The sequence below is a fragment of the Falco cherrug genome, chromosome 14 (assembly GCF_023634085.1).
Source record: "Falco cherrug isolate bFalChe1 chromosome 14, bFalChe1.pri, whole genome shotgun sequence".
In the NCBI taxonomy this organism is placed as follows: domain Eukaryota; kingdom Metazoa; phylum Chordata; class Aves; order Falconiformes; family Falconidae; genus Falco; species Falco cherrug.
The window spans coordinates 8,493,147-8,518,061 of NC_073710.1; the positions used below are offsets into that span (position 1 = coordinate 8,493,147).

The 24,915-nt window shown below is 38.4% G+C and overlaps 2 protein-coding genes across 9 annotated transcripts in view; one reads left to right on the top strand and one right to left on the bottom strand.

Moving 5' to 3' along the window:
* PHKB (phosphorylase kinase regulatory subunit beta) overlaps window positions 1-17,934 on the bottom strand; it is an 80,089-nt gene extending 62,155 nt beyond the window's left edge. For 2 of the 6 annotated variants that reach the window (XM_055726812.1, XM_055726814.1), the window contains exons 1-5: window positions 17,736-17,934; window positions 8,850-8,939; window positions 6,544-6,682; window positions 3,502-3,601; window positions 259-366 (exon numbers count right to left, since the gene is read on the bottom strand). In XM_055726812.1, the coding sequence (XP_055582787.1) occupies window positions 259-366; window positions 3,502-3,601; window positions 6,544-6,682; window positions 8,850-8,939; window positions 17,736-17,823 (525 nt within the window). In that variant the 5' untranslated portion in view covers window positions 17,824-17,934. Of the gene's footprint in view, window positions 1-258; window positions 367-3,501; window positions 3,602-6,543; window positions 6,683-8,849; window positions 8,940-10,935; window positions 10,954-15,061; window positions 15,175-15,974; window positions 16,054-17,735 lie in introns of all 6 variants that reach the window. The other 4 variants (XM_055726815.1, XM_055726816.1, XM_055726817.1 and 1 more) reach the window with 4 other exon arrangements.
* Window positions 17,935-17,974: 40 nt separating this feature from the next.
* Window positions 17,975-24,915, top strand: part of ITFG1 (integrin alpha FG-GAP repeat containing 1) — an 88,132-nt gene continuing 81,191 nt past the window's right edge. The window contains exons 1-3 of one of the 3 annotated variants that reach the window (XM_055726821.1): window positions 17,975-18,253; window positions 21,675-21,747; window positions 23,196-23,341. In XM_055726821.1, the coding sequence (XP_055582796.1) occupies window positions 18,079-18,253; window positions 21,675-21,747; window positions 23,196-23,341 (394 nt within the window). In that variant the 5' untranslated portion in view covers window positions 17,975-18,078. The remainder of the gene's footprint in view (window positions 18,254-21,674; window positions 21,748-23,195; window positions 23,342-24,915) is intronic. The other 2 variants (XM_055726820.1, XM_055726819.1) reach the window with 2 other exon arrangements.

Below are 24,915 nucleotides of genomic sequence, written 5' to 3' on the forward strand. Positions count from 1 at the left end.
CTTCATAAACAAACAACCATCTACCTCCACATATCCCAGCTATTTCAGTACCTTCTGACCAAAACATACCACCGAGTTATATTTCAAAACAGTCTTTTCTCACCAGAAGATGCAAAAGGAATCTCAATTTTATCAAGTACAACACATCTAACACAAACCTAAACAAACTGAGACAGCTGCATCATGAAAGAATGGAGATGACAATAACATTTTCTAAAATAATCCAAACTTCCATTTACACACACATGCGTATCTTACTTGAAGGTGACCATATTCCTTATGGGAGAAGACCTCATCTCCAGTGTGTGCACTGAAAACAGAATGAAGACATTCAGATGGTTTGGGGTCTTGCTTAAATTGCTGAACCTAAAGGTAAATTGAAGGCAAAACAAAATCAAAGTCAGTAATTTCAGTATGTTTGGCTACTACAAATTCACTACATCACTCAGGTATTTCAAAACTTCTTGATATGAACACTACATAGAACTTACAAACTACAGTTCCTGAGACATCACAAACTACTTCACACATACCTAAAGTATACATACACTTAGATATTCAACCCATGTAACTAACCTCTCCAGGTTTGGCTGGAAAAAAAGTCTGTAACAGCTAGCTATAGATGCATAGTCACTTTCATCTTCTGGACAAATACCACCTCATTTTACTGGAAATGAAATCCTAGCAGAAAGCATGTTGAAGCACATCACACCTACCTGAATTCACAGAACGGAAATGTACATAGAGCATCCAGAAGCTCTCAGCTGGCTCACCACCTTTCCCTAGCAGAGCACCATGAATCCCAGCTACTCTCCCACGCACCGGGCACCTCCCCTCCTCACCTTCCTGCCCCACCCTACAGAGCCTGCATCCACCCATTACCACGTGCCAGCCACTTCAGCTATCCTGCCATGCCTCCGATCCCGTGACATCGTAGCCCTGGAGCTGCACACCTACTGCTCACTCCTCCTTTTTGTTCCCCTTGCATTAGTGCATGGCGTTTCTGAGAGAGGCACCCAAGCACGCCCATCTCCCAGAAGGGCTATGAGAGCTTTCATTTCCATAATGCCATCCCATAGGTATCTCCTTATTTCCACACACATACCTGGGACAATTCCACTTCGGTTACTGCTGTGTGCCTTCCATTCACACCACCCTAGGCCCTTCGCCTGCCTACCCCATCCACCACCTCCTCATTTGATCGTTAAGAACTCTCTCTCTCCCTCACCATTCCTAGCTTACAGCTCTTACTGGAGTGCAAAAGCCCAAAGCTTAGGTTCACAATGTTCTTAATAATTTTTATGAACTACGATCTGTAACACTTAGTATTTTTTATTGTATCATTTGACGATGTGACAAAGCTTTTAAACAAACAAAAAAAAATAATTATTGTAATTAATATTTTTTAAGCCTTGATTACAGACCTACAAAAAAGTGTTTGCAAATTGCCATATGTCGATCATGTAACAAATGAAAAGCTGCAAGAGCTAAGAAAGCCTAGTATAAAAGAGCATATGGGAAAACAAAGATTTATTTTGGTAAGCAGAGTTTGTGACATTCAGACGTACAGTGAAATGTTTACAGACACTAGAAATCAAAGCTGATAGCTTAAAAAGAAAACATAAACATCACAGACAGGAAGAACAGCACCCCAGATTAAAATGACTTTTTATTCATGGACACCAACACTGGACCTCAGAATCAGCCTCTATGATACAGCATCTCTTACGATGGAGACTGAATGCAGTGAAGATGAATTACTAATACAAGAGGTTAACAACAAAGGAGTGAAATAAAACTAGAGTCATTTTAAAGTAGTTTTGTTTCCTTTTTCGTCACAAAATACAATGTCCGCTACCTTACAAAAACTGTATAATAATCAGGACTGTCGGAGAGCTGCTAATAGGGCACAGAAAGGAAACAAAGTTCACAAAAGAATGAAGGTAACAAAAGAAAATCCTTCTCCGTATTCCTCAAGTTATGCTACACTCTCCAACAAACAAGTTTTCGAATTTTCTAACCATCATTGCCAGCACCTTTTCCACATTTCACAACATTTTCAACACTGATCTTGTCTTCATGGGATATTCTTCTCCACCAACAAATCATACATAGTGTATATCATGTGGCCCAGAAGCAAGAAGGTGAATACTATTTTTTGGAGTTATGTCTAGTGCATGAACACATTCAATACATTTTAGAACATAACTCATATGTTCAGTAGTTATAAAAACATCTGCAATTTTTGTCACAGCAACATCTATTCAAGTCACACCTTAGGCACACATAATCCATGTTATTAAAAAAAATACCTTTCTTCTACATGAGGCCAGCACATACAGAGTCACTCAGAATAAAGTCCAGTTTGACTTATGTTAGGTACTGGAGAATGTTTATTACTACACTTGCTGTAGGAAGAAAGAAGCATTTATAGTAATCAAGGCAAAAGCTGACAACTAGTATGTCAGCAGTACGACACCTGGGATAATTTAATGCTTGTTATTCATATCTACACTTACCATCCTCAAAACAAACCACTGCATGTCAAAGAGAGAAACAACAGCTCAAATGTAAAAAGATCAGTTTAGGTCAAGATTATTTAAAAACTGAGACTACAAAGAAACAGAAAATGGAGAAAAAAAAATCATGTCAGCATATATACAATGGCAATTCACCAGATTTGCTTTTTATTATTACTACTGATACCACATGCCTACAGACTTTACATTCCAGTTTGTGTGCTTTGAAGTGATGGACGCTGTATCATAACACACAAATTATTTTTAGCAATACAGTTAAACAAATAATCACATGGAACATAGATATTTAACTATCTGTAGCATTCCTTACCACTATGCAAAATTAACCCACTACATCTAGGCTTTGATAAGGAGACGCACTGACTATCCAAAAATATTCAGGGTATACTCACAAGAGCATTAAAGACTGAATAAGTCAACTGTATTATAAGTAAATTACTCTTTCCTTATTCATTTTGGGCTGCTGCCCTTCTGAATTTACATAACTGTGTCAAAGAAAAGTTTACGTTGCGTAAAGTGGCTGCTAAAGAAAGCAAGTAAAATAATCAAAACGATCACCTAGGTGAGGAGAACAACTGCAAATGCAATAACCAACCCAACAGTACAAAGAAAACTCTCCAGCCTTAGCTCAAAAAATTCTACATTTTTCCATTTAAGAACTAATTAGGCATTTAAAAAAAACCAATTACTAATGGTCTAACGTTTAAACAGGATCAATAACTACAAAAGAAACTCAAAGAAGTTTCAAGTATACCCTGTGGTTTAGTTCACCGAATGCTTGTGCCTTCTACACCCTAAAACAATGCTGCGACCTGACAGTAATGAAGCAGCTGCTGTTAGCTGGGCCACACAGTAATACTGCATTCCCTTTTCAAATTTTATCTAAATGTAGAAGTTTTCATAGTTTAATTAATCCCTTGGAATTAAGCGAGTGCTAGTGTCCACGCTACAGTGTTTTTACCTTATCAGCCTGGCGCATGTAGCAGTAGAGAATTCCTCTCATACACTTTATAGCAGAATGCTCCAGTTCGTGAGTCCTTCCCTTGTCATCATCAATACGCCTGGGGAAGAGAGATAACTCATAAAACAAATTGGAAATACATTAGGGGGGCAAAAATTTTTTTTAAAAAAGACACATTAGTGCTTCAGAATATTAAGTATTTAATTACACTGTTGGACAGTAGTGCCCACACTAGTAGCAACGTATTTATAGCCCTACCCATCCTTCCTTAATTAAAAAAAAAGGAAAAAAAGAAGCTTTTTAGTTTATGGTGCAACTTACACAAATATTCCTATTTCAAGATTTGAAAAGAATAAAACCAATAAATCCTTGATTTTATAACTGATAATTATAAGCTGATATTACAACAGTGCAAGCCACTAATCAACTTAATCAACAATAATCAACTGATAAGCTGATATTATAACAGTGCAAGCCACTGTTCTGTGTTCCTTCAAAGATTCCAAACACAAAGGCAATTTCTCTTTAACTCTACAAAACACCTGCCATTCACAATCAAGTAGTCAATTTCCTGATGACGTGGATAAACTGTACATACAAGAGTCTGAAAGTTCATTACTCTGAATGTCCAAAAATGTGTTTCAAGATACCTTAGTATTTTTATACCATGAAATCAAACAAACTCACAATTATCCTATTACTAAACGTATATTAAAAACAATGCCAAATCCCAAGTTCTTTTAACTGTAAGAAACGTTTTGTATGTAAACAACCTTAATCATTGCATTCATGCGTTCTGTCTTTTCCAGTTCTCGGTTTCTGATTGAGCCTTTCAGGGCAAAAACAATGTTTTCTTACGTATCTGTAAGTTACAACAACCTTCCTCTGATACAAATACGCAAAACAGCATAATGTGCTCACTGCTGCTTCTCAGTCCACTTTTTAGCTGTTACTAATTGGTTACAGGCACGTGGATGCTAACTACACTGCAAACAAAGCATAACCTTTTCTATCATAATTAACATGTTAGTAGTTTATGCTGAGGTTCTGCTACCCATGCTGAAAATTAGGAAGGCAGCGATAACTTAAAGAATCATAAACATCCAGAAATCACACTATTTAAATAATAAACTTAGATAAAGTAAGTGTACTTGCTTTCAATTACAAAGTTGAAACAAGGAGGGAAAAGCAACCCTACAAGGAATAAAATCAGATAATGCAAAATTAATAGGTTAAGAATTTTTTATGCAGTAGGATGTATTCTCAACTTAATCACAAATCCAAAGAGCAAGAAGAAGCACATGTAAAAGTTCTGAATTTTTCAGATTACAGTATTTTTCCTCTACTCACAACGGCAGTGCTTTTTTTCCCAACATGCTCTCAAGAAATTTAGTTTTCATTAAAGTGAACAGCAGCACTGGCATGAACCAAGCACTGTAAGCAGCATGTGGTAGGTAACGCAGCCTTCCATGTGAGTCTTGTATCTTGGCTCATTTCATATTTTAGCTGTTTACTTAATTTCAATCATCAAAGTCTGCCCATCAAAGAAAATTTTTTGCATAGCACCTGAAGTTCAGGGTCCTGTTCTGGGCATAACTGGAAGTAACACAAAACATTTATCTTGCCACTTTGCCCTTCCTTCAATCTGCAACAAATTTTATATATCATCTTCTATGATTCTACATTTTGGAAATTAAAGACTGAATAACTTGGGCACTGTTATGCCATGCTCTCTTCTGTGAGTTGCTGAAAAATCAAAACAATTGCCCCTGCCCCCTTCATTCTTCCTTCTATTTATTTTCTTTTTATGTTTGTTTTCAAATGCTTTTATTCCACCAACAGAAAGAGGAATTAAAAGAAAGATGCAAAGATTTCAAGATAAGAAATGAAAGTAATAATTACACATTTGGAATGTTAATTTCCTTATCATTTGTGCTAGTTTCTCAAAATTTTGAAAGCCATTAGATCTCGGACACAGCATCTCCAGAAGTAAACACAGATCTCCGTATGTCTTCTCTTTCAAAAAGCCTAATTTTGTAACAACATTTCCTAGAAGATAACTTTAACAACTGTTTCTTCAGATTGATGTCAGAGGTATAGTATCTAAAGCAATAAATAGAAACACCACAGAAACTCAAAATTTTTTGTCTGCTAAGTAGATCATCTTTACTTTAACAGTAGCTCCTCATATGATTTCTGGCCCTTCTTCTGTAAAATACACTAGAATTTTGTTAAAGAACGTGATCACTACCTCAATACAATAAGTTGATTACTAGAAAGAGTAAATTATTCAGTATCTGCACACTATTTTCTTTCTTAAAAATACTGCATTCGAGTTATCATCATCTCTGTCTGTGTTCTCCTGGCTGGGGGCAGCAAGGTTGGAAACAAGGAATCCTAAATTCTCAGAAAGCAATTTCCATAGTTATTTAACCTAAAGGAGAGGGAAATACAAATAAATTATTACGGGAGGTAACTCTCCCACAGTTCTTAAGGTCATACTACACCACACAAATTCCCAGCCTACTTCTCTAATCAATCAACAGTGGAAACAGAAAAAATAAAAAACAAGAGCTAACAACTGAGACTGCTTAGTTTATGTACCTAGAGAGGAAGATAGTCACTATTATTTCCCAAACATACGTTTCTCAGCATTCAAGGATTCAGTCTCCCACAAGCACCTGGATTGTTACCACCTGCAAGAAGCCTGCTTCTGCTCTGAACTCACATTTCAAATGAGCAGTATTCCTTGAGCACAGTTTGCACAATAACCTTTATTTTTAACAGCATGCATTAATTGCTCTGTTTCAGAAAATTGGTACCAACAAAATCATACAATAACATGTTTAGTTACCAAAAGTAGAGTGACATTTTTTAAGCTAGCCACTACACAAATATTTTTATCGAGATTTGGAAACATGTACCATCTCTGGGTTTACACAACTATTTTTGCTAAAACTTGATGTCTTAAAAACATTCCTGGGGAACCGCATAACAGAAAGAATGCAACATGGCAGAGACATGAGTTTAGAAGTTATTCACCTGTAAGCAAGGGCTAATGCCCAGGCACATGCAGCACAGTAAAGACTGTCATGTACTTTTGCCTTTCGGTTATCCCCGTACGTCTTTGTAGGAAACAGACCTGTGGTTGGGCTTTGATGAAGTAGCAATGTTGACTTAACTGGAGAAAGAAAAAAAAAAATGGTATTAACAACACTTATGTTTCTTCCAATTTCTACGTAGATTTTCAGGAATAAATCAAGATGTGAAGAACCTGTTGAGCACACACAACATAAAACAGAAGAGAAAGAAACGTAAGGAGAAAGACACAGCAAAAAAACCCCAACAACAAACTAAACAAATCTTTGTTAGGTTGGCTTTTCAGTAAAATTGGGCCTTTCTACAAAAATACAGTATTCAAAAATATTTATATGGCTCTGTTCTAGTACAACCCACTCCACACAGAACCTCTACAATGCAGCCCCATAATTTCCCTTTTATGAAAAAAAGGGACTACAGTATGTCAACTGCCTCCCCAAATAATTTCAATAGTTCAACTCTGCAGAACACTAGATTCCTAGAAAGTAATTTTTTAACTTAGGTCAGATGATTGTATTGATATTTTTAAAAAAGGAAAGGAACAAGTAAGGTAAGAGTACAACTGCAATTATTTATCTCATCATCTCAACATAAAAATAAAATCAGACAGGAATTTTCAAGTTGTCAAAATTAAATTTGGAAAAATACTAAATATTACTTTCATTCTTTTTGTACATTTCACATTTTCTGAATTGTTTTCCTAAAACTGTATAATAACCAGAGTGCTGCAAGATTGAAGCTGTGCTTAATGTCCTCAAACATGACCCTTCTAACAATAACCTGTCCATTATAAGACAAGAAAGCAAGTTTTTTTTTTTCCCATAGTGTTATCAAGCATCAATTTTTAAAAGCCGCTTAATTGTCTATGTATTAGAAATCCAAGTACTTCAAAAGAAAATTACAGGGGTTTATGGCTTTTTGCATTATATTTGACAGTGACTTAATACCTTCTAACAAGAACTTTGATAAAACGTTACCTGAAAATGTCAGTAATAGATTATTCTAAAATGAAGTATAAATTCAATAGTGAATTTTTACTGAGGCAACAGACTGCATGCAACATAAGCGCCCAAGAGAGAAACAGCAAGCACCACCGCAGATGTGCTGCTGTCAAGCATTAAAAGTAAATTGACAGTCATCTCCTCTGTAAGAAAGATAAAAGCAATGCATCTACAAAAAGCAACACATCTAAGGATAGACCAGGTACAACTCACAGATTTCACTTCAAAAAGCGGTTTGAATGAAGACTCATTCCACATTTTTAGAATGATGGAAGAGCTGTTCACTCTTTAAATTGTCCACTTCTATCCCCTTGCCTGACTAAAACTTAAAATTTAAACCATCAATTTCACAGCCATTAAAAAAACAAATCCTGATTTTAGAATACAAGCAGGACTTTATTATAACACAAACCCTCCAAACCCCAAAACAACCAAAATAAACCATGGTTTCTTTAACATGTATGGTTTGGGCTTAAAATGATCTCATCGTGAAAAGAAAAACACTGATGTTGGCTTAAAATAAGTTAGCTAACAAAATTTTGGCACAAAAATACATTATGGCACCATTAATAAAAAAAAATTAACCTCTCACTGATTGCTTGTCAAAATGTTTTAAGTACTACAAAAAAGCTTTTTTCCATTTAAATGTTTCCCCAGCTGTGTCTGGCTAATGCCACAATATTAAGCTACCACTTAATCGGAAGTAATTCTAAATTCAGTTTTACAGCTGGACGGGATTTCCAATATACACTTTCATTTTCAGCAAGAAGTGTCATTCAGCCCTCCAGTTTTTGCAGCTTTCAAACTCCCAGCAGAAATTTAGGAAGCTATCCTCAAGCAGGAATAACGTAGCAATGATATTTAATAAGTAAATATCAATTCTAATTCGTATCTGGGTTAGTTCAAGCACCAAAAACGGTCAGCAGACTACTCTGCCTCTCCCCATCCAAGACCATCAGGTGCAACTGAGAATCTATCTACCATCTGACAAATGCAGATGATAATTTTGAACACTATTTACAGGTCATGATTTTTCAAGCAGCGTATGAAATATCCAAATACACGCATTACATTATCACAGGAAGAGCTGTAATAACAGAACCCTTTACCTCACAGAAAATAAAAAGGCTTATTAAAGATTGCAGATACTATTTTAAGACAAAGTTAATTACTATCATAACCATGACTGTAAATATTTTAGTAAGTTTCATTGAAAATCTTTCATGGTAGGAACAATTATTAACTTACCAATTCTGTAATAATTATCTAATTTATCCCACAGACTTTCCCCCTCTGGTTTTGGAAGGTTAATACTTTTAAGCGGCTCATAAATTGAACCTAAAAAAAAAAGAAGAGAAAGAACAAAATCAAGACCAGAATTAATTTCATAATTCTACTATTGCTAAAAATTACTGCAGTATGGGGTTTTTTAAGTTTGTTATAAAAACAGTACAACGTACCGAATTCCAATTCAAACACAAAAAGTTGTAATTGCTATAATCTCAGAGAACAGATTTCTACACACATTTTTTCTACACTACCTGTCCACACAAACAAGACCTCCATAGATACTCAGCTACAGCAAACGCCACGTAAATGTACAGTTTAATCACTGAAGACAGCTTACTGGATGTTAATTTTCTAGGAACATTTTCTTAGAAGTTGTGTATGCTATGGACAGAATTCCTAAAGGTATGTTGAAAAACAGAAGGAAGACAGAAATAGCCCCAATTTAACTATTACTTCCTTACTTGCCTTCTAAAACGTTGAAGATGTACAACACCAGCAATGTTTTACCTGTCCTAACCTCGTTTTCACCCACCACCATCACCACAAGCCTAGCTGATTTCGTGTCTTGAATCAAAAAGCTTGTTCTCAAATACCGCCAAAGCTTAAACAACCTATCCAGCTGATAAAGCCCCCAAATTACCTATACTGCAGAGAAATACAACGCTATCAAATCTTCATCTTTCCTTCCCAGTGCCCCACATATCAACTGCTTCCCTATGTGCACCCGAAACGTCCATTTTCCTGATGCTGAAATGAGCTACCTATCAAAAAGACACGATTTCTTGAAAATTACAGGGGTAAACCATTTCCAACTTCTAATTTACGAGTAACATACTGCTCTCCTTCCATAAATCACTTGGGCTATATTCAGTGTTCTGGATGGCAAGATCTCCCACAGAGCCATTTGATAACAGGAAGAATGAGAATTTCCCCTTTCCGGACTGCATGCTGTCCTTCTGAAAAGCTCAGGGAAATGAATGCCAGGGAAGCCCAGCCAGCCAAGCAGTTCTGGCAGGACGCAGCAGAGCGCTCCTATTCAAGTCGCCTCTTTCGCACTCCCAGCACATATTCATGCATTAAACAGGAGATTGTCCATATACAGGACTCTCATCCAAATGAAACGAGCGTGTGTGGAGTGGTGTCAGAAGCTTTGTTAATCAAGTCCTTTGGTAGGATGACTGGAAAATGTTTCTTGTCCCTCAAGAACTCTAACCTCACCCCCCCCAGACTAGTATTACTTTTGCTTGCAGCCATCACTAAAAAAAAAAAAAAAATCTAGCCCTCCTTGAGCACACTCCTGCCAGTCTGTTGTGCGTGGATGACGTCTCCCAACACATCTGAGCTTCCCCTACAGCCCTTCCCTTCCTCATTGGGAGAGGCTAAGTAACAAACAACCGTGCATGTGGGGAAAGGGCCCGAGAGGGAAGCACAGACTGCCCAATTTGAGTTCCTTCAAACAAACAAAACTAAAAGAAATGAAGTTATTCTCCAATGGAAAAGAAAAACTTGTAATATAGCACACCTTTTCTATCTTCTGTTGAACAGTCAGCATTCTGAACCGATTTCAATCAATTTTTCAAAGCAATTCTATTTTTCTACTTTTTGCCTAGGAATCCCTGTCCATGAGAAGATTCATCATTCATATTGTTATACTGTCAATTCAGTTATCTTGCAAAAGCACACAATACAGTGACCTGCATTAACTGTAATTTTATAAGGTGATTCAGTGCAAACATGACAGAATATGCATAGGAAAAAAATCTTCAGTAAGTCACTTATTGCATAAAAAGTAGCAAATTTTATGAGAAATATTCACTTACTAGTTTTTCAAAGGCAAAATAAAGATTCTTACTCACAGATTTGTAACACATACATAGTGCACTGTCCTTTGTGTGTGAAATAGGTTCAGAATGTGTCTTGCAGACTGTTAACCCCAGTACTGCACCATAAAAAACAGCTGAGTATTCACAGGGCACACACGTGTCAAAATTATTGATTTTATTTATTCATTCTAAAAGAAAATTGTTCCAATGTACATACTTACCAGACAATCTGTGACCCTCTGTGGCCAACAGAGAAACAAAATAAAGTCAGCATGAACAAAAAGCATATCCTTCTATCTCAGAGTATTCAAAGATTTCAACTTTGTGCAGAAAGAGAACTGAAGAGAATTAAGAGCATGAAAATGTCAAAGCACCACCATCTACAAATTACATTATTTTAGAAGTTTGAAACTTTACTAGCAGAAATAAATGAAAACAGCCAGAGTAGACTGTTGATGGAACAAAAAGGTGAAATTAACTCAACGTTCCAGAAATTGACAAAAAAAAAAAAAAAAAAAAAAAAAAAAAGGTTTATGCCTTGAAAGTATTCCTTAAAATTACTCCTACTACAAGCAGGTGAACTTGTTTAAAGGAACACTCAAAAATCAAAGTTTTCCACATACTCTTCATTACCATCTATATAGTTTATGTTTGGCTTAGGTGTCTACAGCATTCTGCTGACACATTCTGTGGTAAATTACATTTCACTGGTATCACAATCTAACCAAAAGCAAGAAACTTAAGACAAACATGAAGCTCGCTGCTCCTTCAATGTGGTTTTGTACTGAGACCGTAACCCAGTGGCAGCTATTTTTAGGACGGCTAAAAAAAGCCCATCTACACTCTTTTCCAAAATATATTTAATAGTTCATTTCAGCACAACAAGAACCTGCCATAGAAAGTTATTTTCAATTATATCTTTAAAATAGGTTTCCAAACTGAAAAAAATGACAGCCACAGGACTGCGACACTTAAACATAAAATAATGCAATATGCAAACAGTACCCTTGAGTTCTGAGTTTCTACGTTAGCATTCAGAAGAAACAGAATGAGAACATTAATTTCAAATACAAGTTTTTATAAATATAATTTTACTGTAACCATACAGTCTGAGTTTTATTTTAGGTAAATAAATAGATATGCTGGGAAAGAATATAAAAAAATATTTTGCTGATTTAGTGTTTCTTCAGCTGTATGCCAGCGTAACAAGCCTATACAAAATTTAAATAGGTTCCATTGTATTTCAGATTTTCTTCCACAAATAACGAAATATGCCGATCTCCTTACATCAGGAGTGGGCTGCTGCAAGTCAGTAACTACTTCAAAAATCACTAAAAAACCACACAGATGGGAAATTGAAACTGTTGCTTCCTGCATTAACATATTGAATGTCTGATAAAAGAACACTCAAAATCTTTATCCCAAGTCCAATTAAATCCCTGTTTGCCTTCAGATATGGCACCGACTAAATAAACTATATCCTTAGTTTGAATGAAAACTAATCCCCTTTCATTTCCTACCACTTACAGGTTCCAGAGTAATATGAGTTCACTATTCTTCAAGTTGAAGAATTACTAAAAAGGCTAGCCATCTCCTTTCAAAGTATTAGAGAACAGGAAGAAATCTGCAACAGCCCAGTAACTGATAACACAGACATCAATTACAAGTGCAGAACTAAAGTAATACACAGACAAGATACTTCCGACTCAGCTAAGATATAGAAACTATAAGAAAACATTGTCCAGCGGATGAAACTCAAATATACAACAATTCCAGGAAAAATCTACAATTTAATTCTCTCTGCTAAACAGAATACAAAACTGAAGTAAATTAAGGGAAGTTCTCTGAGGTAAGCTATTAGCAGTGTAAATACCTACATACATACAACCTCTGGAGGCTGAGAACATTATGTCGCCCTGGTGGTAAAGTACTTCCCCATACACTTCATTTTTATTCCGGTTATACTTAAGACTAGCATTAATTGCCCTTCAGGAAAGAGCTATAAAATGGCTAGATGTTTAGATTCAAAAGTTATGGGCAACATTTTGAAACCCTGCTCCTAAATGCATATATACAGAAGCTCTGAACACTCACATGTCCTTGAAAATAGCAGCAACTGCAGATAGTAAACAGGCATCAGAATGAAATTCTGGACCTAGCCTATGGGTAACGATTTGCACATTTCAGCAAGGACTGACTATTTCCATTTTTCAAAGTACAAAGTTTAAAAAAACCCAACCAACCAAACACACACCTCCCTGAAGTTTAATCACCAACAAACGGAAGCAACATGGCAAGAATTTTATTTCCAACATTTCACATGCCAGAAGAACAAAAAAATGTTTGCTTGCATATCTGCATAGACCAAAGAAAACAAAACAAAAAACAACAACAACAACAAAAGCTGAGAATATCATTCTTTCTCAATTTGATGAGAATAAACACTGACCACAGTCCTTTAACGCAACACTAGTTCTGGAGGTAATCCAACACTTGAGACATGAAAAAGTTCTGGATCTCAGATCACAGTAAATTTCATTACCCAGTATTAGCATGGGCAATAACATCTTCACATTACAGAAGTCATGGGGACCAAAAAGGATTTTACTTCTTCACATAGCAAAGTTTAAGAAATATCATATGAACAAATCATATCCTCGTAACATCACATTTTCTTTCCCTCAAGACTTCTGCAATCTCTCCTGAGCTCAGACTGGAGAGAAACACTGTTGGATACAATACAGTCTATTCTAACAGTTGTCTGCCACAAAATACATGGGCTTTTAAGTCCAAACCACGTAGCTGAGCAAGGTGATATCAAAAAACAGTTTTCTGAAGTGCTTCTACTAGAAGGAAAACTCACTTCTCATACGTGTAAATATCTGAACTCTGATTCCACAAACTTAACATGTACCAGCTGTGCTGGTGGGGATTTTTAATCACTACAGACAGGAGGAAACTACAATATCATAGCTGACCTGCTTTGAACAAGAGACTGGAATAGGTGACCTCCTAACATCCCTTCCAAACTGAACCATTCTACAATTCAATGAAAACACGGTAAGGAAACCTCAGGGGAACAGCTGGGGGAGGGAGAAGAAAAAGGTATTAAGTTTTTCCCCTATCTGAATGAACATTAGGAGTAAACACAAAGTACAAAGTGTTACCTAGGTTGAGTCATAACAACAACACAAGTTAGTAAATCTCGTAATAATTCCATTTAGACAGTATTAAAATGACAAAACTTTTCAACTATCTTTTATCCAGGAAAGTGACGTGTTAGACTGTGCATATAATTCAATTAGCATTTCATGGAAAAAAGAAACAATATGTACCAATTTATTTTGTCCTTTCCCTATTTCCTAATCATCTTCACATAACCAAAATACACCAAAATGCCACAAAGTCTGCCACACACCCCTTGTAAATGTTACAAGCAAGGGAGGAACCCATTCAAGATATTCAAGGCAATCACTGCCGTTCCTGGGTACTCAAAACAATAGCTCTTAAAACCACTAAACCAGTTTATTTTGCATCATAACAACAGAAACATCAAGTATAGATATAATAATTAGGAAAAAGTAATTTTTTATCACAATGTCAACACTTCACATGTCCTCTGACATTAAGAGAGGCAAAACAGAACTGCCACAGGCAGGGCAGGGTAGTTCAAGTGACTCGGCTGTGGCAAGAGACAGCTGAAATTCCTTTACCTGGTTACTCTCACTGCCACTTGTACTGCTTCTGTGTTTCAGCACAGACTAAACAAGTCTCCTACACAGCTCTCCTCAGATCACCTAGCTTCACACAGGGACACGTTTACTCCAGCCGAACTCTTTTCCAAGTATACTGAGCTACATCAGTAATGGTCTCGACGACTTCACATATTCTAACTTCTGTGGTACCTAAAGAGAGACTGTGCTGGGGGCTTTATTTTGCTTCCCCTTAATTTCCAAAAGTCAAGCTTTGGAACAATGCCTGACTGACTTGAAATTTTACTTTTCTCTACACCACCCACAGTGGGGTTTATCTTAAACACCATTCTTAATGCATCTTTCACATGACCATCATCTTAAACGAGAAATTTCGGTTCAGAGATTGTTACGCTGACAGATACTTACAAGAACACGAAGCACAAACAAAATACGAAGATCTGAATGGTAGATTTTAAGCTAGGTAGATTCCAATTATCAGAAATTTTCATTGAAAGAGCTCACATTTTTAAGTTCTACTGTATAGTGCTAAAAAAATGCTAACACAAAACACAGCATAAAACACAAAACACAATTATTTCTTGTTGAGTTAAATAGCCACAAACAAAACCAAAACACAGAACGGCACACTTACCAAATTTTAAAAAAGCATGCGCAGAGGAGGCTCTGTCATCATCCAAATTGGCCATTTCAAATTGGTGCAGCTAATCACAAACGTCTCAGGCTAAGCTACAGTAATTTTCAAAACTGTTTAGTAAATGTTAAAGGCAACAAGCATTAAATTAAGTGAAAGCAATGTTAGTGGTGTTATTAACATGACAGAGTGCTCAGCGTAAAGGGTTGCCACATTTCATTACTTATTGTGTTTCCCTCTTCTACCCCAAAAATTGGTTTTATTTTGCTTTTACTGTCAAAAAAACAATCCGAGTAAAATGACACAGTCTACACTAAGTCCACCTTTTGGACATAGACAGGAGCTTCTTTATTCAATAGGAAATTTGCTACTAATGCCAAAAGGTGCCAGATAAAATCTATGTGATACATTTCAAGATTAAATAAAAATACTGATTTAACCACTGCATATAAAAGTGTTAAGTAATAGTAAGCATAGGGAGCTAAAATTCTGCTTATGCATAGTACTGCTTTTATCCCATGTGGAATTTACACTAGGCCATTTCTTGCAGTCATATGTATTGCTTATGGTACCGAATATCTCAATTTTTTGAAGGAGAACATCTTCCACACTGGAATGCACAATAAAAAAAAAAAACAAAAAACACTTGTCTTCATAGTTACAAACAGTATTTTCCAAATCTTTAAAGAATTTTATGTTTTTTAAAGTAAACAAAATTTCAGGGGTTGCAGACTGGCCAGCTACTGAATATCTTTATAATCTGCTCCTAACTGTTAATTATTACAGTAGCAAAAAATGAAACAGCACTCTATTGCTCAAGGAAGGGAAAGAAAATATTTTCAATAAAATTTGATTTTACTGGGAAAAATGTAATTCATAATTTAATATACATAAACATGAAGATAGGGATTACCTCCTACAGGACAGTGTCTTAACATACACTCACGCGTGTCTATATTCCATGTTTATTATATCTTACTCCAAGCATCACCCTGAAAACAAACCCAGAACAGTAATATTTGTAAACTGGGACTCTGGAACATCCACCTGGGGCCAGTTCAGAACAGTATGGGAAAGTTTCAGCCACTTTCAATGACTATGCCAACCATGTCTCTTTCTGACAGTGCTAGAAAAAAAAAATACAAAAGCTCTGAAGTTAAACAAATGTCAACATACTTTATAAGATGCAGGAGTAAATTTGAGAAAACAAGAACATGATTTTCATTTTTAGGTAAGAATGTTGCCTTATATATATATATAACATATATAGATATAATTTTATTTCTAAATCAGCTTTTTTATCAGAAAAGCATTTCAGCTAAAATCATGTTTATTTCTTGACTAAATGTCTTCAGTCACTATAAAAATGACAAAATCTCTACGAACATGAAAAGAAGTAAACTACAATAATAATCTGTCATTGTCACAAAAGACACTTTCTTATACTGTTAACAAAAAATTAGAAGGCAGCAGCAGTTAAGAAAAATTCAAGCATTTAATATCATCCAAATGCTTTCTGCAGCCACAGGGCCTGAATCTGCATGGGAATGCCCAAGTTAGCATGCTGCCTTGTGACTCCAGATTCACGTACTCATAACGCGCAGGTTCCAGACTATTTTGGAGAGCTCTACGCCTATATTTGTAAATCAATATTCAGATAACAGTACTGTGTCATCATAATTGGCCACAAAGTAACAACTCATTTACTGAACCATCTTAATCATGGTATTTTGCAAATTAATACTATACATAAGTAGAATTTTTAAGGCCATATGAATCAGGCCAGTCTTTAATCAGCCAACTCTCTTTGTGAGAGCCCACATAAAGCCACGTTTTCTTTTCACGCTGTCTGATCACTCATTACCGCAACAGAACCAATCAAAAATGCAAATAAGAAAACAATGATTGAGTTTTATAAGCACGTATGACATATAAATAAACACCACTTGGATAATTTGGAAATTTTTTTACATTAAAACATCAGCAATTAAAGCCCTACTAAGTCTGTACTTTATTTGAAAAAGCAACTTAAAAATCCTGGGTTTTGACCTTTGTAAATTCAAGCCAATTTGGTAAACATCCTCCTTTTATTTTGGCCAGGACGCAGCTGCCACACAGTCCAAGTTCAGAACCAGAGATTCTCACGTTAAAAAAAATTACCCAAGGGAAACCTGGCCAAAGCCGGTACTTTTGTGTAAGCGCCTACAATTCTGAACTGCTTCGTCTGTTCGGCACCTTTGCAAACCTGCAGCATCACTCCCAGGAGCAGCTACCCCTACAGCCTCGCTGCCACCTGTAAATCATCTGAAACTGCCTCGCCAAGGACACCCGTTCTGGAGCACAGCCCGGCCCGGCCCCAGCAGCACACCCGGCGGCCCCGCAGCCTGCGCGGGGCGAAGAGCGGGGCAGGGCCGCAGCGGGGAGCGGGGCAGGGCCGGGCCGGGTCGGGCTGCTGGGGGGAGCGGGGCCGGGCCGGGCCGGGCGAGGCCGCGGTGGGGCCGGCCCTGAGCGCACGCCAAGCTGCGGCGGGGGGAGCAAACACAGCCACCGGGACAACGTCGGCCAAGAGCTCGGGGAGGGCGGCGGGCAAAGGGCGGGGAGGAGCGCGGGAACGGGGCGGTTAGTGAAGAAGGGGAGCCCCGGAGCTGCTCTCGGGCAAGCCGAGAGGTCAGACCTGAACGTTTAGAGCGAGCCCGCAGCTCCAGCATCTTCCAGCTCACATCGGCCATATGGGCCGCCGCAGGGGCCGCTGCCGCCGCCATCCCGACGAGGACCCGTCACCCGCTCCGGCCCGGACAGCTGCCGTCCCCTTAGCGGAGCGAAGGAGCCGGGTGGCGATCTCCCCTTGGTTACCCACGGCAGCCGTAAAGAGAGCGGCGCAGGCTGTCACGGCGTTGTCGCAAAGCCGCCGGGTCAGTCCCGGAAGCAAGCCGGCGGTTGCGCCGGGCGCACCCCTACGCTGCCGTAAGTGATGTGAACGGGGGCGGTGGCGGGGAGCCGGGCCGTGTCGCTGCAGGATGGGGGGCGGCCGCCGCTGGCTTGGGCTGTGCTTGCTGCTGGCCCTGGCGGGGCCCGGCGCGGCCCTGCAGAACGTCACCGCCCAGCTCTTCGGGGCCGAGGCCTACGGGACGCTGGCGGCCTTCGGCGACTTCAACTCGGACAAGCAGACGGACCTGTTCGTGCTGCGCGGCGGTGAGCGGGCCGCTGGCGGGCTGGCGGCGGGGGGGCTGGCGGGGGGCGCCAGCGCCGGCGGCTGGGAGCGCCCCGGGGGTGTCAGCAGCGGCGGTCGCTGCGCTGCGGTCCCGGTTACGGCCCAAGGCTTGCGGGGGCACCGGCGTGCCGCTCCGTCCCGGCGGCGCCGCGGAGGGCAGCGGGAAGAGGCACCGGTTGCTCGGTGTGGCGGACGGGCCGGTGCCCGCTGGGTGCTGGGCGGAGGGCGGCCGTTCCCGGCGGAGGGGTCCCGCCGGGCAGCCGTGGCTGCGGGGGCGCCGGCCGCTCGGGCCCGCAGCGCACTCGGCCTGCGCGGTGTTCGCCGCGGCGAGCAATAAACCCGTTTTCAAGACTAAAACTGACGTGTGCTTTGCTCCTGAGGTGCCTCCTGTAGGGAAAAATATGTTTCCAATATGCACTAAAATACGGCTTCGTACAGAGGAGGAAATAGCTTTCTTTAAAGTTAAATTTATGGTTGCAAAGTAATGGAAAGACTTCGTCTTGTGGAGTGCATGGTTGCAGACTGGGATTTCGCTCCCGCTTTTGCAGCGTTTTGGGCAGCGGATGAACGTTTCCCAGCTGCCGAGGGGCCAGGTTGCCCCGTTAGCCCACCTGGGATGCGGAGTTGCAGTGGAAGGCTGGACACGTGTGTTCCACGCGGCTGTCATCTACCATGAGTTTCTGGTTGAGCTTCAGACACGGGGCACCCAAAAGCAGAGCTTATTGTCAGCAGTCAGTGTTATTTGCAGGTGTTGGGTCATTTTAGTCGCTTGAAGCTACATGTCAAGATAAATTTATTCCTAAATTCACCTCTTTTAGTCCTCCCATCTCAGAAATGCTTCTGTAAGTAGCTTTGGTAAAGCATGAGTGAATTTCCCATCTAGTTGAGACATTGAAATACGTGGTTCCTTGAAAATGCTCCGCCAGCTCATCAACTGAAAAAATGCACTGAAAAAATGAATGTCAGTGACAAGAGGTTTATTTTTTACATTCTTATCTTTCAGATGAATGCATATAAAAATGTGAATAGATAAAGGTTTAAAAGTGAGGCTCATGGTTTCTTCTTTGCTTCTACACAGCAGCAGTTGCTATAGTTTTCCTACTTGATACTTTCTGTTAAAAAACAATATGAAACAACCTACTTGAAAACATATATATATATATATATATAAAACATATAACTTCAGTGTTGACAAAAAGTAGCTTGAAAAATTTACAGAACCTTCTAAACAAAAACTAGTAGGCAGTTTTAAGTAGTGCTGAAGAAATGAGCACTGGAGATAATACTAGACTTGAAGGAACAGTGAGATGGTAAAGAAGCCCAGTCCTAATTATCCTGACCCTTAATAAGGAAATGTGGATGACATCTCAGGCCTTTTTCTGAATTTATGTTACTGTTCAGGTCTTGAATTACTTCAGCTGAAGTGATTGAGAGTAATGTTCCACATGCTCAGATGCATGAAAGGAAAATACTCGGAGATTTGTAAGAGACTGTAAACTAGCTAAATACAAGAGGTCATCTAGATCCGTAAGTATCATGTTGCCATGAACAACTAAAATTACCAGTGGACCCTGGACTTTTGGACTCAGTTTTTGAAATTAAAAATATATGAATAAATGGGATTGTGCATACACATCCCCATTCTGTGCATAGACCTACAAGACAGGTAAAAGTGGGGAAGCTCATGCTGTTTGTGTGTTCAGCCCACCACCTTCTAGTTGTGTTAGATGTGTCTTCTAATAGTACGGGGCAGCGAGAGATCATTCCCCTATTCAGCTTCTACATTTCACTAGGGAATTTTGAAAATGTCTGTGGTGTCCTCACTGAGATGTTCAGTCCTCTCATCTACGTAATTGTTATTTGTATGGAAACTGTTCCCTTTTTTCACAACCTCTTATGTACTGTTTTATGTTTCTTCTGTGTTTTGTTTGAGATGAGAGGACAAGATCTGCAAGTAGCATCTAGGATGTGTGCATTATGGATTGACGTAGTAGCATGGTGATTTTGTTTTCTGTTCATCCAATAATATCCAGTAGTCAAGTTTGTTTTCACTATTGATGAGTGCTGAGCTGAAATTTTCATGAATCTATCTTTAGTGATGATAAAATCTCATTTCTGAGTGGTATAATTGACTTGGAACCTGGTATGTGTAAAAACACATTTGTTTCATCATCATCATCATTACTTTACCACATAGATGATAAAAAGGCAGGTGAAAGTCTATAGTGTGAAATTGGAATTACAAGTTTTAGCAGTCAACCCACAGCTTTATTATCAAAAGCTTAACCAGCCAGCAGGCTTCTTCACCTTACGGTGTGCCAACTTTTTCAATCGTCTGTGGATGATGTGTAGTGTAACCCAGGCTTTATTAGCTTGCCAGATGGGACTGCACTAGCCGCCTCAATCCATTTTGAAAGGGTTTGTTTTCATTTACTCGTTTGTTGGCATATTCTCCTTGGCAAATACGTTTATGGCAGTTAGCTGGTTTTTTGTAGCCAGGAAGCTTGTATTCTGCTATTTCACAGCTGTGAACTTTGTCATGGAATGATGCTCTTGAAACGTATATGGTAGCTCTAGTTTGGAGCCATAGTCTATTAGGTAACCTAGTTCTTGCAGTTTGAGATGCTACAGGTGAGTTTCATGGACAGTGCAGAAAACAAACATAATAGAGGATGAGTAAAAAATATGTTTTTTTCTTTAGCTCTGAACTTTAATTGCAGAAGTAAGTGCGTGTGTATTGTGGTCTGCTGACTGAAAATATATTTCATTGTTGAAGTGATTTTTTTTTTTTTTTAATTTCTTCCCTGAATTTCAGTTATTTGTGCAACATAGAATATGGGCTTTTATTTGGATCCTCCTGCAATAATTAAATGATAGTGCCACCTCTAAATGAGGAAATGCTGCAGGGAACCAAGTTACTTCTATGAGTTTAACTTAAAGTGCTTTTGTCAGCTGACTTGGGACAGCAGTATCAGATCCTGCTATGTCAGACAGCATTGAAAGAATTCAGCTGAGTTAGCTTTTAAGCTTTAATTATTTGTGTTGAACTGATGCCTATTACTTTTCCACGTGTACTGTTTCTTAACTCCTTATAGGAAGTTTTATTTTAAGCAATGTGGTAACAGTGGCAGAGAGAAAGGTCTAACACTAAGCCCCAGAGAAGATTGATATCAGTGTTCCTTTGAGATGCAATTAGATTTATAGGTTGTTTTAACTATTAACACAAAAAAGTGCTCGTTTTTTCCCTGTTGAGTGAGGAGGAGGTAGCTGTATGGGAAGTGTTTCAAAGTTTTTGCTACTGTGAGGAATGACTACTTGTGGCATACCTTTTTAAATGTTTTTTTTGTATACATACCATTTACAATCCTCCTCTGTTACTCATCATCTTACTTGCTTTTGCAGGGAATGAGTTGATTATCTTTCTGGCTGACCAAAAGGAACCCTACTTTAAGCCCCGTGTTAAGTTACCAATGAAGTAAGTATTGTTACTCAGGGTGAAACGATGTAAGTGGTCATTTTTCTTGAAGGCGCATCTCTGCAGGCCGTGGGAACATGACTGGAATTGTCTGTGCTGCTGTTGTGTGTTTGACTTGTTCAGCTTGCCCTTAGAGTTGCAGTTCTGTAACCAGTTTCTTGGTTAATTTCCTGATAAGTTTCTGGTTTGATTTGTTTGGATTTTGTGGGTCCCATGACAGAATTTGTTGGAGATGAGTTTTGACATTCATATTGTTAACTAATAGGTGTGACTTCCCACCACCTTCTGGACTTTCAATGCTTCAGGGTTTTTTGTCATCTAATTAGTATTAAAAATACCTGTAACTTGGAGTATTTTTGCAACTGACATGGTTTTTTGGGACTTTTATTTCCTAGTAAGGCAAACTACCATTCCATATCATGGGTTAAAACGTTTTGGCAGGTAGTATTAGTCTCTGTCCCAAGACATGTTTTCAGGGAAATTGTTCTAGTTGCTGTACTTTCTAATAGAATCCAGGCAATATCATCTGTTTAGAAAGCGATAGGGAGGGAGAATGCTGTGCTGGCATTTTTGTGTTGACGTCTGTTCCTTTCTGAAGTTTAAATGTGGCTTTAAAAAAAGCATCATGTTTTAGTAAATGTAAATAATCTGTGTGTTTATTTACATAGATATGTATAGTTTTAACCATAGTAGTATTATAGGATATGTTACTGCTTATGAATAAAGCATACTAACAGTATTATGTCTATGAAAAGTTAAATCGCTGTTACAGCTCCACTTCATCTTCTGTAGTTCTATATATTTTTATTTATTCCCTGCTGTCTTAGAAGGAGCTTTTGTTTAGTGCATTAGAAGTCATCTGCTTCTAATTCTTGACAGAATGACCCATGTTTGTGCTCATAAAGCAGAGTCTCTGAGTAGGTAATAAAGTAAAAAAGAAGGAAAGAACAAACACATTTAGTAAGATGTGGCAGAAGATAGGAGGAGATGATATTGTCTTTAAAAAGATCTAGCTATCTGTCGGACTACTGCTGCTTAAACTGCTCCTGTTGCTTTATGGTCTTGCTCTTGGAATACAACCAGAAGATCCTGCTCTCTGAAAAACATTTTTGAGAACTGGTTCTACAACAAATGAAGGGATTTAATGAAGTCTGGATAGCATTAACAAATAGGATATGGCTGCCTGTTAGCTGAATTTTAGAGTTAAAAACTTCCTTCTTCCTTAGAGGAAAACAGCTTGCAGAATGCTTGATTTTAAAGTTACTTTTGCAGTGATACGGACTTCATAGAAAGCCAGATTGTTGAATGATACTATTGTATTAGACCAGCTAATAATAATTGGGATGAAAAGGCAAGCCTTTGAACGCACAAGTACTTTCTGTTTTCATGCACATCTTTGTACTGTTATCTGCATGTGGGTTTTTTTATTTGTTTGCTTTTAATTCTAGATCTCTCGGTGTTACCATAACCAGTGTAGTTCCTGGGGATTATGACGGTGATTCACAAATGGATGTCCTGCTGACTACCCGGGCACAAAATCATGGCAGAGATGAACTTTCAGTGTTTATTTTCTGGGGGCACAATCAAACATTAGGTGAGTTGCTGAGACAGCTTATTTATAAGATTGTTATGCTTTTTAATAATTCAGAGTATTGTGAGAAAGTTGTAACTCATTCTACAGTGTAGTGATTGTTTTTACAGTGAAAATAGGGATTAGCAGCTATGTGGCTTCATACACATATATTATCTTGCTGTTAAACTGTGTAATTAATAAAAGAGAACAAAGCTCAAACTCTTGGTTTATATCATGCAACAGACATAACCAAACAATATTATAGTTAGACCGTAACCTACTAACCAAAGAGCTACTTCTCATGGCTTCCCCATTATGCATGTCATCTTCACAAAGATTATCTCAGAAGATGTATCCTGAGTTTAAAATGTGCTGGGAACCTGGTGTAGAGTTTAGTGCGTAAACTTTCAAAATATCATACCTAAATTTACCAGCAGTAACATAACACTCTTATTTCTGTTAAACCTTAAATTCTTTAATGAAAGTGATACCTGGTTTTGGGAGGGAGATTTCTAGAGTCTCCTTTACTGGAAGTTTTCAAGAACTTTAGAATCAAGTTTTCAAGAAGAGTCTTTTAGCAGTGTTGTAGCTGGTTCTGCCTTAGGGTAGTCAGGGGCTGTGTGAACTCTTGAAGTCTCTTGTTTTCTGTTGGCTTTGTTTTGGGAAGAGTTTAGGGTTTGAAGAACAGAAAGGCAAAAGAAGATATACTTAAGTCCACAAAAACTACTGAAGAATATTCACTAGTATAAGCAACTGTGTTACAAAATAATTTCTGGTGAGGCAAGTGATGGCCTTAGATAACGTAGCTTCTGGCTTTAATCAGAGGTGAAACAAGGGACCTGGGAAAGTGTACTGGATCAAGTATTAAGAGAATAGGAGGTATCTGTAGTATTGTAATTAGGAATTGGATTAATTTATGCTGTCTTGCTTCTGCATAAACAAATATTGGGAAAGGCAGAAATGAACATGTGGGGCTTAGAAAAGGAGTCAGAGGTTAAAAATGCAGGCAATGGTCGGTATGTGGTGAGGCTGCTGGGAAGGGATGTGGTGCCTGCTTGGGTAATGGAAGCGTGACAGGTCAATAGGAGGGTACTGTCATATAAAATATGGAAACTGGAAGAAGAGAAACATTATGGAGAGGTCAAGGAAATGGGGATAATGTGGCAAGGAGTTTGGATTACAAGTAAAAATCAAGTGTGAGAGGTGATAACCTGATAAGGACTTAAAATCCTCACTTCCTATTTAGGCAGTCTCCCTCTAATCCTTATTCAGACACTCAGTGTACGTGATTAACTGTGTTCTTCACAGTGACAAAACATTAAACAGAGGTTTTACATAAAATGTTGAATTCTTTGACTGTCTTCATCCCAACCATTTCAGATTTCATGTGTCTATGTCACTGCAGTCATACAGAGAAGTAGGGTTCACTAAGATCTATTTAGAAGAATTTGTTGAAGAGTTTAGTGGAGAGAGAAGAAGCTTCAGCATATTAATTGTAACTCACATTTCCTGAATAATTTCAGGAAGCTATTTGTTTATGTTCAGTGCTGGCTGACTTGTTTTTTTAAATCATAAAATTGATGGTTGTAAATTAG